Source organism: Oncorhynchus keta, chromosome 19 (genome assembly GCF_023373465.1).
Source record: "Oncorhynchus keta strain PuntledgeMale-10-30-2019 chromosome 19, Oket_V2, whole genome shotgun sequence".
In the NCBI taxonomy this organism is placed as follows: Eukaryota; Metazoa; Chordata; class Actinopteri; order Salmoniformes; family Salmonidae; genus Oncorhynchus; species Oncorhynchus keta.
In genome coordinates, this window is record NC_068439.1 from 60,734,577 (window position 1) to 60,755,626 (window position 21,050).

At 49.2% G+C, this 21,050-nt stretch overlaps 1 protein-coding gene across 4 annotated transcripts in view; it reads right to left on the reverse strand.

The window, feature by feature from the left end:
• Positions 1 to 21,050, reverse strand: part of LOC118397866 (protein enabled homolog) — a 151,167-nt gene that overhangs the window by 57,522 nt on the left and 72,595 nt on the right. For all 4 annotated transcript variants that reach the window (XM_052470952.1, XM_052470951.1, XM_052470953.1 and 1 more), the window contains exon 3: positions 20,790 to 20,967. In XM_052470952.1, coding sequence (XP_052326912.1) covers positions 20,790 to 20,967 — 178 coding nt within the window. The remainder of the gene's footprint in view (positions 1 to 20,789; positions 20,968 to 21,050) is intronic.

Consider the following 21,050-nt stretch of genomic DNA (forward strand, 5'->3'; position numbering starts at 1 on the left):
CTGAGAAACACCGCCCGTCTCATTACAACCCCAACACTACTGCGGAGAAACACCGCCCATCTCATTACAACCCCAACACTAATGCTGAGAAACACCGCCCGTCTCATGACAACCCCAACACTTCTGCTGAGAAACACCGCCCGTCTCATTACAACCCCAACACCGCTGCTGAGTAACACCGCCCGTCTCATTACAACACCAACACTGCTGCAGTAACACCGCCCGTCTCATTACAACCCCAACACTACTGCTGAGAAACACCGTCTGTCTCATTACAACCAACACTGCTGTAGTAACACCGCCCGTCTCATTACAACCCCAACACTGCTGTAGTAACACCGTCCGTCTCATTACAACCCCAACACTGCTGCAGTAACACTGCCCGTCTCATTACAACAACACCGCCCGTCTCATTACAACCCCAACACTGCTGCAGTAACAGCGCCCGTCTCATTACAACGCCAACACTACTGCTGAGAAACACCGTCCATCTCATTACAACCCCAACACCGCAGCAGTAACACCGCCCGTCTCATTACAACACCAACACTGCTGCAGTAACACCGCCCGTCTCATTACAACCCCAACTCTACTGCTGAGAAACACCGCCCGTCTCATTACAACCCCAACACTACTGCTGAGAAACACCGCCCGTCTCATTACAACATCAACACTGCTGCAGTAACACCGCCCGACTCATTACAACAACACCGCCCGTCTCATTACAACCCCAACACTGCTGCAGTAACACTGCCCGTCTCATTACAACCGCAACACTACTGCTGAGAAACACCGCCCGTCTCATTTCAACCCCAACACTACTGCTGAGAAACACCGCCCGTCTCATTACAACACCAACACTGCTGCAGTAACACTGCCCGTCTCATTACAACAGCAACACCGCCCGTCTCATTACAACACCAACACCGCTGCAGTAACACCGCCCGTCTCATTACAACACCAACACTGCTGCAGTAACACCGCCCGTCTCATTACAACCCAAACACTACTGCTGAGAAACACCGTCCGTCTCATTACAACCCCAACACTACTGCTGAGAAACACCGCCCATCTCATTACAACCCCAACACTACTGCGGAGAAACACCGCCCATCTCATTACAACCCCAACACTACTGCTGAGAAATACCGCCCGTCTCATTACAACACCAACACTACTGCTGAGAAACACCGCCCGTCTCATTTCAACCCCAACACTACTGCTGAGAAACACCGCCCGTCTCATTTCAACCCCAACACTACTGCTGAGAAACACTGCCCATCTCATTACAACCCCAACACTACTGCTGAGAAACACTGCCCGTCTCATTACAACACCAACACTGCTGCAGTAACACCGCCCGTCTCATTACAACAACACTGCCCGTCTCATTACAACCCCAACACTACTGCTGAGAAACACCGCCCATCTCATTACAACCCCAACACCACTGCTGAGAAACACCGCCCATCTCATTACAACCCCAACACTGCTGCAGTAACACCGCCCGTCTCATTACAACCCTGACACTACTGCGGAGAAACACCGCCCATCTCATTACAACCCCAACACTACTGCTGAGAAACACTGCCCGTCTCATTACAACACCAACACTACTGCTGAGAAACACCGCCCGTCTCATTACAACAGTAACACTGCTGCAGTAACACCGCCCGTCTCATTACAACCCCAACACCGTCCGTGTCATGACAACCCAACACCGCTGCAGTAACACCACCCATCTCATTACAACACCAACACCGCTGCAGTAACACCGCCCGTCTCATTACAACAACACCGCCCGTCTCATTACAACCCCAACACTGCTGCAGTAACACCCCCCGTCTCATTACAACCCCAACACTGCTGCAGTAACACCGCCCATCTCATTACAACCCCAACACTACTGCTGAGAAACACTGCCCGTCTCATTACAACACCAACACTACTGCTGAGAAACACCGCCAACACTACTGCTGAGAAACACCGCCCGTCTCATTACAACCCCAACACTACTGCTGAGAAACACCGCCCGTCTCATTACAACCCCAAAACCGCTGTAGTAACAGCGCCCGTCTCATTACAACCCCAACACCGCAGCAGTAACACCGCCCATCTCATTACAACCCCAACACCGCTGCAGTAACACCGCCCATCTCATTACAACAACACCGCCCGTCTCATTACAACCCCAACACTGCTGTAGTAACACCGTCCGTCTCATTACAACCCCAACACCGCTGCAGTAACACCGCCCGTCTCATTACAACCCCAACACTGCTGCAGTAACACTGCCCGTCTCATTACAACAGCAACACTGCCAGTCTCATTACAACACCAACACCGCTGCAGTAACACCGCCCGTCTCATTACAACCCCAACACTGCTGCAGTAACACCGCCCGTCTCATTACAACCCCAACACTGCTGCAGTAACACCGCCCGTCTCATTACAACCCCAACACCGCAGCAGTAACACCGCCCGTCTCATTACAACCCCAACACCGCGGCAGTAACACCGCCCGTCTCATTACAACACCAACACCGCCCGTCTCATTACAACCCCAACACTGCTGCAGTAACACCGTCCGTCTCATTACAACCCCAACACTGCTGCAGTAACACCGTCCGTCTCATTACAACCCCAACACCGCTGCAGTAACACCACCCTTCTCATCACAACCAACACTACAGCTGAGAAACACCGTCCGTCTCATTACAACCCCAACACCGCAGCAGTAACACCGCCCGTCTCATTACAACAACACCGCCCGTCTCATTACAACCCCAACACTGCTGTAGTAACACCGTCCGTCTCATTACAACCCCAACACTGCTGCAGTAACACCGCCCGTCTCATTACAACAACACAGCCCGTCTCATTACAACCCCAACACTGCTGAAGTAACAGCGCCCGTCTCATTACAACCCCAACACTACTGCTGAGAAACACAGCCCGTCTCATTACAACCCCAACACTGCTGAAGTAACAGCGCCCGTCTCATTACAACCCCAACACTACTGCTGAGAAACACCGCCCGTCTCATTACAACCCCAACACTGCTGCAGTAACACTGCCCGTCTCATTACAACCCCAACACTGCTGCTGAGAAACACCGCCCGTCTCATTACAACCCCAACACTGCTGCAGTAACACCGCCCGTCTCATTACAACAACACCGCCCGTCTCATTACAACCCCAACACTGCTGCAGTAACACTGCTCGTCTCATTACAACAGCAACACTGCCAGTCTCATTACAACACCAACACCGCTGCAGTAACACCGCCCGTCTCATTACAACACCAACACTGCTGCAGTAACACCGCCCGTCTCATTACAACCCAAACACTACTGCTGAGAAACACCGTCCGTCTCATTACAACCCCAACACTGCTGCAGTAACACTGCCCGTCTCATTACAACAACACCGCCCGTCTCATTACAACCCTAACACTGCTGCAGTAACAGCGCCCGTCTCATTACAACGCCAACACTACTGCTGAGAAACACCGTCCGTCTCATTACAACCCCAACACCGCAGCAGTAACACCGCCCGTCTCATTACAACCCAAACACTACTGCTGAGAAACACTGTCCGTCTCATTACAACCCCAACACCGCAGCAGTAACACCGCCCGTCTCATTACAACACCAACACTGCTGCAGTAACACCGCCCGTCTCATTACAACCCCAACACTACTGCTGAGAAACACCGCCCGTCTCATTACAACCCCAACACTACTGCTGAGAAACACCGCCCGTCTCATTACAACCCCAACACTACTGCTGAGAAACACCGCCCGTCTCATTACAACAGCAACACTGCTGCAGTAACACCGCCCATCTCATTACAACCCAAACACTACTGCTGAGAAACACCGCCCGTCTCATTTCAACCCCAACACTACTGCTGAGAAACACCGCCCATCTCATTACAACCCCAACACTACTGCTGAGAAACACCGCCCGTCTCATTACAACACCAACACTGCTGCAGTAACACCGCCCGTCTCATTACAACAACACTGCCAGTCTCATTACACCCAACACTACTGCTGAGAAACACCGACCGTCTCATTACAACCCCAACACTACTGCTGAGAAACACCGCCCATCTCATTACAACCCCAACACTACTGCTGAGAAACACCGACCGTCTCATTACAACCCCAACACTACTGCTGAGAAACACCGCCCATCTCATTACAACCCCAACACCACTGCTGAGAAACACCGCCCGTCTCATTACAACCCCAACACCACTGCTGAGAAACACCGCCCGTCTCATTACAACCCCAACACTACTGCTGAGAAACACCGCCCGTCTCATTACAACCCCAACACTACTGCTGAGAAACACCGCCCGTCTCATTACAACCCCAACACCGCAGCAGTAACACCGCCCATCTCATTACAACCCCAACACCGCTGCAGTAACACCGCCCGTCTCATTACAACAACACCGCCCGTCTCATTACAACCCCAACACTGCTGTGAGTAACACCGTCCGTCTCATTACAACCCCAACACTGCTGCAGTAACACCGCCCGTCTCATTACAACCCCAACACTGCTGCAGTAACACCGCCCGTCTCATTACAACACCAACACTGCTGCAGTAACACCGCCCGTCTCATTACAACCAACACCGCCCGTCTCATTACAATCCCAAAACTGCTGTAGTAACAGCGCCCGTCTCATTACAACTCCAACACCGCAGCAGTAACACCGCCCATCTCATTACAACCCCAACACCGCTGCAGTAACACCGCCCATCTCATTACAACAACACCGCCCGTCTCATTACAACAACACCGTCCGTCTCATTACAACCCCAACACTGCTGCAGTAACACCGCCCGTCTCATTACAACCCCAACACTGCTGCAGTAACACCGCCCGTCTCATTACAACACCAACACTGCTGCAGTAACACCGCCCGTCTCATTACAACCAACACCGCCCGTCTCATTACAACACCAACACCGCTGCTGTAACACCGCCTGTCTCATTACAACCCCAACACTGCTGCTGTAACACTGCCCGTCTCATTACAACCCCAACACTGCTGCTGTAACACCGTCCGTCTCATTTACAACCAACACCGCCCGTCTCATTACAACCAACACCGCCCGTCTCATTACAACCCCAACACCGCCCATCTCATTACAACCAACACTGTCTGTCTCATTACAACCAACACTGCTGCAGTAACACAGTCTCTCATTTCAACCCAAACACTGCTGCAGTAACACCGCCCGTCTCATTACAACCCCGACACTGCTGCAGTAACACCGCCCGTCTCATTACAACCCCAACAGCGCCCGTCTCATTACAACCCCAACACTGCTGCTGTAACACCGCCCGTCTCATTTACAACCAACACCGCCCGTCTCATTACAACCAACACCGCCCGTCTCATTACAACCCCAACACCGCCCGTCTCATTACAACCCCAACACCGCCAGTCTCATTACAACCCCAACACCGCCAGTCTCATTACAACCCCAACACCGCCAGTCCCATTACAACCCCAACACCGCTAGTCTCATTACTACAACCCCAACACCGCCCGTCTCATTACAACAATAGGCCTGTGAATATACCAGTATGGCAATATTTTTTCAAAGGCAAAAAAGAAAACATGAAGCAGACCAAAAACTATTTGGTCCTTTAAAAACATGTTGTATGTAAAATATTGTAGTGACATAGCTTGCAAAACAAAGAAATGTGACTGGATGACAACATAATTAGGTTTGTTTCCAAGTACCACGATACTGGTATTGTCTCAGCCCTATTAAACAACGGCTAACCCCATTTGGTGAAATTGAGTGCTGCCACTGAACAGGCCAACAGATGTGAGGATGCTGGGAGAAAAAAGGCTGAAATGTCAGAGCGCAGATGATTGGTCCTCCTGACTGCGCAGGCTCTCTACGCCTGGATAGGATTGGCTACAAACTTCAAACTGTTTCACTGCAGTTAGGGGGGCCAATCAGGTTGAGCAGTTGTCACAGGTCAGTTCACCGTCCGTGGCAACAGGACTGGGGGTGTGGTGATGGATGATGGTAGGTGTTGCATGTCAGAACATTAAGCCTACTTCCTTTACGGTTACAAAAACAGCTTTCGAGGAGTCTGCAAGCACAGACAGCCTATGATACATTATTCATGGCTGCTGCAGTGCAACCATCTCCCATAGGAAGACAAGCATAAAGTACAGACGTGGAGACAAACGTAATGACAGGGCAGGCTGTATACACTACCCCAAAACCTCAATCCCTTTCACCTCCATTCTCATTACCAAGGTGGGGTCTTATTCTGGGGCAGAGGGAGAGACTGGGGGTCTAGGTGTCACTAGGAAAGTGCCCCCTCCCCCCCTACCCTGTCCTTAGCAGGGCTGTTAGTTGCACAGCTAGCCATATCTATTTCCACAGGCAAGGCCACTGACACTGAGACCCAGCACCTGACACCAGGCCAGCTCAGGGGGCCGGATGCCTCAGCTCAGGTCTGATGTAAAGTTACCGGCACCTGTGGATGAGTTCATCATGGAGCCAACACCTCAGAAGTAGCTGCCCCCAAGGAGCATCCAGGAAACTAGCCCCAAAGACACAGCACCCAGGAAACTAGCCCCAAAGACACAGCACCCAGGGAACTAGCCCCAAAGACACAGCACCCAGGGAACTAGCCCCAAAGACACAGCACCCAGGGAACTAGCCCCAAAGACACAGCACCCAGGGAACTAGCCCCAAAGACACAGCACCCAGGGAACTAGCCCCAAAGACACAGCACCCAGGGAACTAGCCCCAAAGACACAGCACCCAGGGAACTAGCCCCAAAGACACAGCACCCAGGGAACTAGCCCCAAAGACACAGCACCCAGGAAACTAGCCCCAAAGACACAGCACCCAGGGAACTAGCCCCAAAGACACAGCACCCAGGGAACTAGCGCCAAAGACACAGCACCCAGGGAACTAGCGCCAAAGACACAGCACCCAGGGAACTAGCCCCAAAGACACAGCACCCAGGGAACTAGCCCCAAAGACACAGCACCCAGGGAACTAGCCCCAAAGACACAGCACCCAGGGAACTAGCCCCAAAGACACAGCACCCAGGGAACTAGCCCCAAAGACACAGCACCCAGGGAACTAGCCCCAAAGACACAGCACCCAGGGAACTAGCCCCAAAGACACAGCACCCAGGAAACTAGCCTGGTAACTAACTAACTGAAACTAACTGGTGTTCTGCTGCTGATCCCAACAGCACTATAGGAATCATCAGTTTTGCGAGCCAAGCAGCATGCAACAAAGACATCCTCATGACCCTAATGCTGGCACAACCGAGAGAGGAGAGACTGGGCTTTCCACAGGGATCGCCTCCAAACGAAAACAGAGCTAGCTGAACGAAGCCAACTGAACACTGGTGTTGAGGGCATGAGAATGGAGCAGAATTCAGAACTATGCCTTTTCTCTCCTCTACCTCAAGGGTTGAATTATTTGTGTGGACTGAACAGAGCCTGTGTTTCTGACTCTGTAGCTAGGAAACTCAGGAACACTTTTAAGTGATTTTCTTATCTTTCAAAGATCGTCAAAGCACAGAAACAGAGGTCAAGGCTGCCCTGCATCTCCTTGCCCTTTCTCTTTCAGCCAGGGGCTTCTTAGACTGATGCTACAGAGCACCAAAGTATTGAACACAGCTTAGCCAATCAGAAGAAAGAGTAACTGATCTCTGACCAATCATAAGAGGACTCCATCTTCCTTCCAGATGAACTGTGTCCATCGCCTATCGGGACAGTGTATAATATATAGCAGGTTACAGTACAGGCAACCAACACTTCATAAAACATTCATGTTATACAAGTTACATAAGGACTTGTTATCACTAGTTGTGTTAGTAAGAGAGGAACTCAGTCAGTCGTGCTTCCTGTTCAACTAACGCTCTGCAACATGCAATCAGTGGTGTAGTCATCTGCTCCCTCCCACTCCTGCACCACCCTTTCTTCCCATCAGCTGTCTCACTACACCCCCCAAATCCTCCTCCAAATCAAAACCCCTACCAACCCCCCCCAGTCCAGCTCTACTCACTGCTGAGGATGATCTGAGCGCGACTGATAGTCTGCTGCAGTTGGAAGCGGCTCACTCTGGGAGCACGCATGTCTGTGGACGCCTGGAGGGCCTTCCTCTGTCTCTACAGTGCCAGCACCAAACAGCAGCAGCAGTCTCTCCCCCTCACAGAGGAGCAGAAGAGGGCTGAAAGAGAGATCTGAGGCAGCAGGGTGTGGAGCACCAAACAGGACAGCACCACCCTGGGCTGGGACACAAGTCTAAAACAGCAGGCCCTGGTCCCTCTCTGGATCACGCTGCTCTCACCGTCTGGTTTCTCCCTCTCTGGTCACCTTCCCTGATAAGTACAGTGTTGTAGTCTCTGGTAGGTACAGTGCTGGGGTTTCACTCGCTGGGCCATGCAGGGCAGCTGTTCTGTCAGTGTTAGTAGTAGCAGGCTGGCTAGCTGGAGAACCTCTCAGCAGCGTGGGTTATTATGGCAGTATGGTGCAAAAGAGCATGAGCTCATCAACAAAAAGTGAGGCAGGCAGTCGGGACTCACGTCACACCAACCTCCATCTCGACTGGCCCAGTGACGCAAATGTGGTTCACATGGAGGCATGGCGTAAGAAAGCAACACACCAAACACCCTGAGACACGGTGGAGGGTGTCAGTGTCCAACCCCCCTACTCTGTCTGCACTCATTTAAAAAGGCAGGGACTTTAGCTGCAAAAACAAACTTCTTTTGGCTCAAGGATTTTTCTATGACTGGCAACGGTGGGCCATACAGAACCACAGTTAACCCAGCTCCCACGTTGTTCTCACACTGAGGAAGTCATGGTAACAGACACACTCGCCCTGTATTCTGCTCTGGCAACAGGCCATCACAACACAGTATTTATACCCCCAAAAAGGTGCCCATCAATAAATCTACCCCTGGTCCCTCACACCATGCTGCCAGGCTTGGCTGTGTTGCTAGGGGTGTAGCGGGCAGAATGGGGGCTGCACAGGGCAGTGGGTGGAGGTTTAGGGGCCAGGGGACCCCCCCCAAAGAGAGGGACCCCACTGTGCAGAATCCGACTGTGTTCAGCTGTTTGTCCCGGGGCCCAGATGGCCGTCTGACAACATGAAAACCCAAACAGAAGCTGTGGAGTATTATGCTACAGGACCACGTCTGAAAAACACTTTCCCTCTACCTTTCAACTTGGTGCTTTGTAGCCTTACATGGACCTTACCCGCATACTGCCTCATTTCTCTTATGTCTCTCTTTTTCCTCTCTCTCCATATCAATCTGTCCACAGCCAGATGAAAAGGAGGGGATTACAGCCAGACCAGAACACTGACCGGCGTTCAGCGGCCTGACAAGACCTTCAGTCCTTTTTTACCCATTTTAGGAGAGCAGAGAGAGGGAGGTAGACTGAGGACATCTGTCTGTATGGGCCTCTATGGGTTACAGGACATGACTGACACAGAGTGAGCTCAGGTCAAAGCCCAGAACTAACGTCACTACTGCCCAAAACATTTAGCACCACACTACAGCTCTTTGACTTGGGGTTCAATGAGGTTGGACGTAGACATGGGGAGAACAGTTGCTTTGGTGTGACCTGACGAGGGTCACAGACAGGCTCCACCAGACTCGACCCCTCAGTCATCTGACTGACGTGTATTACCAGAAACACTCGACCTTCCAAACGTCACACGACCTCACCAGGCCACAAACACTGCCTCGTCTCTGACTGTAACCGATCGTTCCTTTGTCTTGGCGTGCACACACACACACCTTCTCGGTAAAGAGGACGAGAAAAACACTCCCAGTGCTGTTATGACAACGGTTCATATTACAGCACCTGGGACTCAGTGCTCAACACAGAGAAAGGTACAGTTTGTTTTGGTCCGGATGGTTTCTGTGTAAACCAGATTTCACATTTCCATACAGACAGTCCGATAGCTCATCATTATGTACTCATCTGTCTGCGGACAACAACACCTCATCACAGGGCCTAAACAGAGCAAACATGAACTCTGAACCCATCACGTCCCTGACCCTGATCTCCAGGGGTCCGCTCTGCCCTTTGTCCTGTGGCTCAGTCACTTCCGTCATTTAGTGTTCTGACTGGGAAGGAATGTGACAACAGCCATTTCTTTGAGAAAAGCCCACATGCCACACAGTCTCAGGCAATAGCAGCACGGTAAGCGGAGACAGCTCGGGTGTCAGTGTCAGCCTAGCTCCGACTGCCTACCATGTGATTCCCAACCACACATTTCACTCTGCTAAAATTAGACCAGATACTATAGAGACCGCAGAAACTCCAGGGATATAGGGAGAGAGGAGGGCTTTCTGGACGTAGGAGACACGCATGCGCACATATAAAGCACACACACTCATTCAAGAGAAAGAGCTACACACATACACCAAAGGCAGTAAAACCTGCACTGCCAGCAAAAGACAGAACCATCACCCTGCGTTTTTCTTCTCTCCTCCTCCCAAGCAGCAGCATCAGTTTTCCAGGGGAGGAACAATGGAGAGAGAGGCAGGACTAATCACAGTGCAGAGTATGAAACAGAACACACAGCAGCTTGATCTACATTCAGCACAGACCACAGGCAGAACAGGCCTCAGTAAATCATGTCAACACTGGATTTAGCTAGCGGTGAAATAAATAACAAGTATTCTAAAAAGATATACCAGCGTGACTCCGTTCCTCTCTTGTCCGGTGATAAATCCCAGTCTGGGAGTGAATGATGTTGAGCCTTGTGTCATGTAAGGCTTATCATGTCTAAAAGGGACACCTAATAGAACAGGAGTGTCATCACATTGGATGATAAGAATAACACTAGAGTGCCTCTGTGCGCAGTTCTATGTACAACCAACAGGAGGCAGAGAAGAGCAGAAAAATCAGATCCATATCTTTACTACAGTTCTCAAAGTGCCTCTCAAACAGGGTTGCTGTACCTCAGCTGTAGTTTGGGTGGACTCAACCGAACCTGTGTTAGTGCTGAGCTCCTCTCTGCACACCCCTGATGAGAACTACTGCGCACAATACATGTTCCCATCTCAGTTAAGGACAAGTATAGGAGAAAGCTTGGCTGCACTGGGCCCTCCAGTGGCGGGCCAGCCTGTTCCAGCCCTCTATGGTCGCTGAAACCCCATCCAGTCAGGCCTATCCAGCCCTATCAGGCCCCATTACTATGCTGGAGTGTACTGCTGTAAACAGCTTTCTGAACACAAATGGGTCTCTGACTGAGGCTGGGCCAATTAGTGTCCCATCGTACCCCGCCTCCCCTTTTCCCTCTGTCAGCCTGGCAGGGTTTTGGTAGGGCCAGGCTAACACTCTCTGCATTATAAAGCCTGTGGCGCTCCAGCTCCCAGCCTCCACCCCAGTCTAGCCCATATGCAGCCTCGGCTACAGAGCGGATCCCCTGCACCGACAACCAGCCTCAGCCTCTAGCACCAAGTCTAAGCCCCCAACCAAACACAGGGGAATTCTGCAAACTCGGCACTGGAGGAGTTCAGCAAAAATAATAGCAGCTAACAAACCCACCTTCTCTAACGAGGGGAGAAAGAAAAACAAAGGAGAACAGCAGAGCGAGAGAGAAGGAGGATAGAGAAGGGAAGGAAGGAGAGAGGAAGAGGGCGTCAGAGAAAAGTCCTTGGTTATGTCGTTATTAAGACAGCTCACACTACAAACGTTGTTGCAAACAGACAGGGGAATTGGAGAGGACTGAAACATCCTCTCTCACTCCCTCCCTCTCGCTCTCACACACATACATGCACACTTTGAGGATATCCTTAGACTCCTTCAAAGTGCAAGCAGACCCCAGGGTCTCCTCCTGTCAGAGGCAGGCTGCAACAGGCAGGCTTTGATAGTGTGAGAACACCCATACCGCTGGAGAATGTCATCACCATTCCCATAATCAAGCTCATCACTATCGGGTAATTAATACAGGCTAGAAAAGTTCAGTGAGAACCAAGCATTCAGCCTCAGGGAGAGATGAGGGCTAGAGGTCACGGGGGGAAACAGCCAGATACACTAGTCAGGCGATAGGCTACTCGGGAACAAAGAGCTGAAGGACAGGGGGAGAGTCAGGGAGGAGACAGGGGGAGAGTCAGGGAGGAGACAGGGGGAGAGTCAGGGAGGAGACAGGGGGAGAGTCAGGGAGGAGACAGGGGGAAGAGTCAGGGAGCGATGAGGGCTAGAGGTCACTGGGGGAAACAGAGCCAGATACACTAGTCAGGCGATAGGCTACTCGGGAACAAAAAGCTGATGGACAGGGGGAAAGAGTCGGGGAGACGGGGGGAGGGAAAGAGTCGGGGAGACGGGGGGGAGGGAAAGAGTCGGGGAGACGGGGGGAGGGAAAGCGGACGGGGGGAAAGAGTCGGGGAGACGGGGGGGAAAGAGTCGGGGAGACGGGGGGAGGGAAGCGGACGGGGGGGAAAGGTGTCGGGGAGACGGGGGGAAAGAGTCGGGAGACGGGGGGAAAGAGTCGGGGAGAAAGAGTCGGGGAGACGGGGGGGAAAGAGTCGGGGAGACAGGGGGAAAGAGTCGGGGAGACAGGGGGAAAGAGTCGGGAGACAGGGGGAAAGAGTCGGGAGACAGGGGGAAAGAGTCGGGGAGACAGGGGGAAAGAGTCGGGGAGACAGGGGAAAGAGTCGGGAGACAGGGGTAAAGAGTCGGGGAGACAGGGGTAAAGAGTCGGGGAGACAGGGGGAAAGAGTCGGGGAGACAGGGGGAAAGAGTCGGGGAGACAGGGGGAAAGAGTCGGGGAGACAGGGGGAAAGAGTCGGGGAGACAGGGGGAAAGAGTCCAAACAGAGGCATTCTGCAAACTCGGCACTGGAGGAGTTCAGCAAAAAGAATAACAGCTAACAACCCCCCCTTCTCTAACGAGGGGAGAAAGAAAAACAAAGGAGAACAGCAGAGCGAGAGAGAAGGAGGATAGAGAAGGGAAGGAAGGAGAGAGGAAGAGGGCGTCAGAGAAAAGTCCTTGGTTATGTTGTTATTAAGACAGCTCACACTACAAACGTTGTTGCAAACAGACAGGGGAACAGCAACCCTGTTTGAATGTATAGTTAAAGTGACTGTGCATATTTGATAAACAGAGAGTAGCAGCAGCATAAAAGAGGGGCTGGGAGGGGGGCACACAATGCACATAGTCCAGGTAGCCATTTGATTACCTGTTCAGGAATCTTATGGCTTGGGGGTAAAATCTGTTGAGAAACCTTTTTGTCCTAGACTTGGCACTCCGGTACTGCTTGCCACGCGGTAGTAGAGAACAGTCTATGACTGGGGTGGCTGGGGTCTTTGGAAATGTTTAGGGCCTTCCTCTGACACCGCCTGGTTTAGAGGTCCTGAATGGCAGTCAGCTTAGCCCCAGTGATGTACTGGGCCGTACACACTAGCCGAGAAATTCCCATACCAGGCAGTGATGCAACCATGCTCTCGATGTTGCAGCTGTAGAACCTTTTGAGGATCTCAGGACCCATAGGCTACATCGTGCCCTCTTCACGACTGTCTTGGTGTGTTTGGCCCATTCTAGTTTGTTGGTGATGTGGACACCAAGTAACTTGAAGCTCTCAACCTGCTCCACTCAAGCCCAGTCATTGAGAATGGGGGCGTACTCTGTCCTCCATTTCCTGTAGTCCAAAATCATCTCCTCTGTCTTGGTTACGTTGAGGGATAGGTTGTTATTCTGGCACCACACGGCCAGGTCTCTGACCTCCTCCCTATAGGACATCTCGTCGTTGTCGGTGATCAGGCCTACCACTGTGGCCCGTCAGGAAGTCCAGGATCCAGTTGCAGTGGGAGGTGTTTAGTCCCAGGATCCTTAGCTTATTGATGAGCTTTGAGGGTACTATGGTGTTGAATGCTGAGCTGTAGTCAATGAATAGCATTCTCACATAAATGTTCCTTTTGTCCAGGTGGGAAAGGGCAGTGAGGAGTGCAATAGCATTTGCATCTGTGGATCTGTTGGGTTTAGGGTTTCTGGGATAATGGTGTTGATGTGAGCCATTACCAACCTTTCAAAGCACTTCATGGCTACGGACGTGAGTGCTACGTGTCTGTAGTGCTTTAGGCAGACTGCCTTTGTGTTCTTGGGCACGGGACTATGGTGTCTGCTTGAAACATGTTGGTATTACAGACTCAAATCAGGGATATGTTGAAAATGTCAGTGAAGACATCTGCCAGTTGGTCAGCACATGCCTGGAGCACACGTCCTGGTAATCCGTCTGGCTCTGCAGCCTTGTGTATGTTGACCTGTTTAAAGGTCTTACGTCGGCTACGGAGAGCGTGATCACACAGTCATCTAGAACAGCTGATGCTCTCATGCATGCCTCAGTGTTGCTTGCCTCGAAGCGAGCATAGACGTGATTTAGCTAGGCTTGTGTCACTGGGCAGCTCGCGGCTATGCTTCCCTTTGTAGTCCGTAATAGTTTGCAAGCCCTGCCACATATGACGAGCGTCGGAGTGGTGTAGTATGATTCAATCTTAGCCCTGTGTTGACGCTTTGCCTGTATGATGGTTTGTCGCAGACAAGACAAGATAAAGCGTGCCTATCTATATAATGAATAGGGTGGGTTGAGATTATTAAATATAAAAGCACTAAACCTCTGAAAGATTCACTCATTCAAAAGTTTTATTTGAACCCTAAATGCTTCAAGTAGATTACTAAGAAAAGCTCATCCATTGCTTAACATTGCATTTTTGCCTTTGTGCAGATGCCATGTCTCATTTTCGATTAATTGAAAATTATGCTCTTTCTCAAACAAGCACTGCAGAGATGACTACAATTTCAATTTCATCCCCCTGAAAAGATACAACAAATATTATGGCTGAAATAACTGTATTTATGGGAAAGATATTTGAAAACGGTATGTTGTTTTTAAATTATATTGTAAATTGGAATGGTAGATTTGTCTTTCATGGAGTTCTGAATTGCATGGGAAATCAATACAAGATTACAACCAATTGATTACAGCTTTACCCTAAAAATTGGAGGAGACCGGTGGCAGTGGGAGGAGGTAGGGAACTGGTCTGTCTGCCCAATATAAAGGATCAAAACTGGAGGAGGCAGGTGGTAGCGGGAGGAGGTAGGGAACTGGTCTGTCTGCCCAATATAAAGGATCAAAACTGGAGGAGGCGGGTGGCAGTCGGAGGAGGTAGGGAACTGGTCTGTCTGCCCAATATAAAGGATCAAAACTGGAGGAGGCAGGTGGTAGCGGGAGGAGGTAGGGAACTGGTCTGTCTGCCCAATATAAAGGATCAAAACTGGAGGAGGCGGGTGGCAGCCGGAGGAGGTAGGGAACTGGTCTGTCTGCCCAATATAAAGGATCAAAACTGGCAGAGGAATAAAAACAGCATAAATAGGAAACATTACCAGTTTCATTTGAGGACCAGGATGTTGACAGCTGTGCCAAACAGATTGCAAAATAGTTTGGAAGAGATTTATGATGTACCGATTCCACGGTACAGGGTGTATGAGTTGATATATAAAATAAAGCAAGATTCAAGACTTTTCAGCTAAAATTATATGAAATTCTTGCCACCAACAAAATGTTGAATATTTGGGACATACAATCATCGAAGCTCTACAGATTTTGTTGTGAGGATACAGAATCAAGATCATTTCTTTTGGTGTTGCCCTCAGGTAGTATGTTTCTCGTCTCAGGTTCAGGAATGGCTGAAAATGCATAACATTTATCAAAAATTGACCCTAGAAATTGTACTGTTGAGAGACTGGGTCAGTCAGTTACTAATACTCTTTGTAAAAGTATTTATCTTCAACTCACAATCTATCTAATCAAATAGAATCCATGGATTGCATGTATTTTAAACATCACAGCATAGTTGAAAGATATATGGTGTATAGAAATCCACATGTGGAATTGGAGACAGGTGGGAGTGGAGTTGCTGGACGGGGGATAGAATGACGGTCAAAGATAAAAAGTTAAAAAGGTTAAAAATAAAGTCAAAATAAAACATAACAAAAAGTAAGTTTGAATGGCACTGAGGGGCAGTGTTGTTACAGTTAATGTCAGTCTGCCTGAGGCTGATGAGGTGCAGGTGTTAGTACACATGCAATATACACACGCTCTCATTCAAATGCACACATACACAAACACACACGTAAATAGTGCCATATATGCACTGAAACATATTCAGTTGGCCTTGCTGCTAGGATTTGTGTTGTATTTGATGTCTTTTGTTTTTTGCTTTGTTGTTTTCTGTTTCTCCTTTGTCTTTTTTTCTATTTTGTTGGTGTATTAGGGGGGGGGGGGTGGAAGTATTGTATTTATTATTATTTTCTTGGGGGGGGGGAGAAAATCACTCGTCCGAGTCGCTGTTTTTGTGGGAGAACTGTCAACGTGCCCTTGAGCAGGGCGTTGACCCTGGTTGCTTTTGTGTGTCGCTCTGGATGGGAGTCTGTTAGATGACTACTGTAATGTCGTTGAGTGGATTCACTGCAAGTATATTGTATACTTTAAATAGTCAAAAGTCCATCGACAACCTCATCGCCAAAGCGACGTACATGCATATCCCAACCAGAAGCCATGGATTACAGGCAACATCCTCACTGAGCTAAAGGCAAGGAGTGGGACTCTAACCCGGACACTTCTAAGAAATCCCACAATGTCCTCTGACGAACCATCACAGGCAAAGCGTCAACACGGGACGAAGATCGAATCCTACTACTCTGACGTTCGTCGGATGTGGCAGGACTACAAACTATCACGGATTACAAAGGGAAACCCAGCCACGAGCTGCACAGTGACACGAGCCTATCCGACAAGCTAAACACCTTCTATGCTTGCTTCAAGGCAAGCAACACAATCATGAGTGAGAGTTTAGCTGTTCCAGATGACTGTGTGATCGCCCTCTCCATAACCGATGTGAGTAAGACATTTAAACAGGTTAACATTCACAAGGCCACAGAGCCAGACGGATTACCAGGAAGTGTACTCAGAACATGCGCTGACCAGTTGGCAAGTGTCTTCACTGACATTTCAACCTCTCCCTGACCCAGTCTGTAATACCATAAACTATCAAAATAAAGAAAGTCACACACTCCATGAGTAATCTCCCAGCAATTGAATGGGTATCTACCAACGTTTTGGCATCATTGTGCCTTCCTCAGGGTGTTAGTCAGCACCTCCACACAAACTATTATTCTGGGTGTGTTTTTTTACCAGTCGAATACCTACATGTTTTAAGAAGACCACCATAGTCCATGTAGCCAAGAATGCCAAGGTTACCTGACTAAATGACTAAATCACCCTGTAGCACTCGCATCTGAATTGCCAAAGACTCCAGCCACCATACTCAGACTGTTCTCTCTGCTACCGCACTGCAAGCGGTACCGGAGCGCCAAGTCTCGGTCAAAAGGCTTAACAGATTCTACCCCCAAGCCATATATATGACTACAAAACAATTTATAAAATCGCCACCAGACAATTTACATTGACTCACTCCCCTCGCTTTTGTACACTGCTTCTACTCACTGTTTATTAGCTATGCATTGTCACTTCACCCCCACCTACTTGTACAAATTACCTCAACTAACCTGTACCCCCGCACACCGACTCAATACCGGTACCACTTGTATATATTTTCTTAACTCTTCTTGAACAGTACTGTTGGTTAAGGGATTGTAAGTAAGCATTTCATGGTAAAGTCTACACTTGTTGTATTTGGCGCATGTGACAAATAAAGTTTGATTTGATCAGTCTTAACTGCACATACACTGCTGCCATCTAATGGCCAAAATCTAAATTGCACCCGGGCTGGAATAATACATTATGACCTTTCTCTTGCATTTCAAAGATGGTACAAAAAAATACAAAGTAATGTTTTTTTTCTTTGTATTACCTTTTACCAGATCTATTGTGTTATATTCTCTCTGTAACTGGATCCTGGATTTCCTGATGGGCCTCCCCAAGGTGGTTATTGTTAACTCTAGGCAACACATCTGTCACACAGACCCTCAACACAGAGGCCCTTCAGGGGTGCGTGCTTAGTCCCCTCCTGTACTCCCTGTTCACCCACGCACGACCAACACCATCATTAAGTTTTCTGACGACAATACGCTGGTAGGCCTGATCACCAACGACGATGAGAGCCTAATGGGAGGTCAGAAACCTAGCAGTGTGATGCCAGGACAACAACTTCTCCCGCAACGTCAATAAGACAAAGGAGCTGATCATGAACTACAGGAAACGGAGGGCCGAGCATGCCCACATTGACATTGACAGGGCTGCAGTGGAGCGGGTTGAGAGTTTCAAGTTCCTCGGTGTCCACGTCACCAAGGATATATCATTGTCCACAGTCATGGAGAGCACGACAGCGCTTCTCCTCCCCAGGACGCTGAAAAGATTTTGCATGCGTCCTCAGATCCTCAACAACAACAAAAAGTTATACAGCTGCACCATCGAGAGCATCTTGCCTGGCTGCATCTCCACTGGCAACAATGGCAACTGCTTGGCAACTGACCGCAAAGCTCACAGCCATCCAGGACCTCTATACCAGGCGGTTTCAAAGACTCCAGCCGCCCAAGCCACAGACTTCGCTCTGCTACAACATGGCAAATGGTACCAATGCACCAAGTCTGGAACCAACACTACCCTGAACAGCTTCTACACCCAAGCCATAAGACTTCTAAACAAGACAGCTAAATAGCTAATCAAATGGCTACCTGCAGTGACCTTTTTTTGCACCAACTCTTCCACTGACTATGCGCACACACACTCACGACATACTTAAACACCAACACTACATACGCCCACGCCACTGCTAGTCTATTATATACAGTGGGGCAAAAAAGCCAGCCATCAATTCTGCAAGTTCTCCCACTTAAAAAGATGAGAGGCCTGTAATTTTCATCGTAGGTACACTTCAACTATGACAGACAAAATGAGAAGAAAAAAAATCAAGAAAATCACATTGTGATCATCAGGATTTTTAATGAATTTATTTGCAAATGATGGTGGAAAATAAGTATTTGGTGGCTGACAAAATACTTTTTGCCCCACTGTATCCTGTTACCTAGTCACTTTACCCCTACCTCTATGCACAGTATATAGCTAACTCAATTACCTCATACCTCTGCACATCGACTCAGTAATGGTACTCCCTGTATATAGCTACAATATCTTCTACTCCCTATATAACAATGTTATTTTTATGCATTTTTTAAATTATTTATTCACTGTGTATTTATTCCAAGTGTCACTATTCGTGCATCGTCAACTCTGCATTGTCAGAGAATGACCAGTAAGAAAGCCAATTAATGTTAATCTACACCTGTTGTCTACGAAGCATGTGACAAATAAAAGTGTATTTGCTTTGAAACCTGGATTCATTCATACAGACCTGGTTCTGAACTTCAGTCAGTGGCAAGGAGACTATAAAACAATACCTTTCCCCTCAGGGAAGAGATTGGGTGCAGTGTGCGTTGGAAAACACCAACCGTCAGATCTCTCAAAATGACTGATGATCCGCTCTGCAATCATATTACCAACAACCAAACACACCTCTCTCTGTCCCAGGCAGCCAGCCCTCATTGAGAAAATATCACCAGAGCTACAGTGTGTATATTACTCAGGCGTGGTGGTGGAGATTACAGGAAAGCTATTCACATTAGACGCAGTGGCTCATCGCATCCGTCATCAAATTAAGCGAAGGCAGCGCAGGAAACCAGCATAATCACAGTCTGTTCCAAGGCCACTCCATCTGAGGTAACTGTGGGCTGGGCTCAGCAGACTGCTGCTTGGAGAGAATACAAATACATTGTAGCTATCCCCACAGAACACTGCGAGGCCAGCCGCTAGCTAGCCTTTCCAGAGATTAAGCATATCTGGAAAACAGAAATGGCCGTCGCTGAAAACAATGCATCATTTGTTAGCAATAAGTAAACAGTCTGACTAAAATGCCTAAACGGCCCGGTGAGAGATACTAGGCTCAGTGTGACTGCTGTTGTGTGGAATCCCTGAGGGCCTAGTCAGTCACAAGTTGTTGCAGCCACAGAGGGGGTCAGGAACAGGGCCTTGATTGAGCCTCTCACTAGGCCCCTGCGCCAGACCCAGAGTTCCTCAAACACACACAACCTCCCAAGACACACATCAGAACGTCTAATTGCATCCAATTTTACGAGAGCAGGTCCTCAGTAAACATTTGATCTCACTCTGAGGACAAGAGAGCCATTCTGCCAAACCAATATAAACAGCGGATCAAAACGAATTAGACGCAAATCATTTCTTTGTATTTATTTATTTTTTCCCTTCACCCGACCATATTCAGCTTAGTGAAGCAAAGAATTCTGCAAAGTGAGGCAAAACATTGATGAGTCATCTGTGTGGACTGTAAACACAAGAATATTTTTTTTAAAGTGCCTTCGGCAAATGTCTGGTCAAGTACTGTAGTTTTAATGTGACGCTCAACTGTGCTGACATTTAGAGGGTTTTGCTCGAACTCTTGGGTCCTGCTTAAATCGACCAATACCTAGTCAGATTAACCAGTGTGTCTGAGAACAGCACTCCAAGGCTAACCCTTACCCATCTTTTACATCAGCTAAGAGTTGTGCATCCTTGCCCACTAAACTTGCAGGACACCTCTCACTACAACTACTAGGCGATGGCTGAAGCAACAGGACGGCAACAGGCAAGACCACCTCGCATTTGTCAAAACACCAAAGAGAGCTGGATATCCCAGGTCATTACAGCAGATATTCTTCCCGTCGGTCAGCAGAGCTCACCCTCACCTGTGTCCTGAGAGTTGAGCACCTCCAGGGCATGCATCATGGCACTGGCGAATACGTTGGCATCCTCTTTGCTGCCAAAGTTGAGTCCGTAGACCTGTCTGGCATCGCGCCACTGGTGGAAGGTCTGTGTGGCCTGGTTGTACTTGAGCCCCTTGGGAATGGCACAGTTTATTACCACCTGGAGAAGGATAGAAAGGGGGAGAGAGAGGGATGGTTTTTGAGATGGTTTTGATAGCTAATTTCAATTCCTTAGAGGACTAC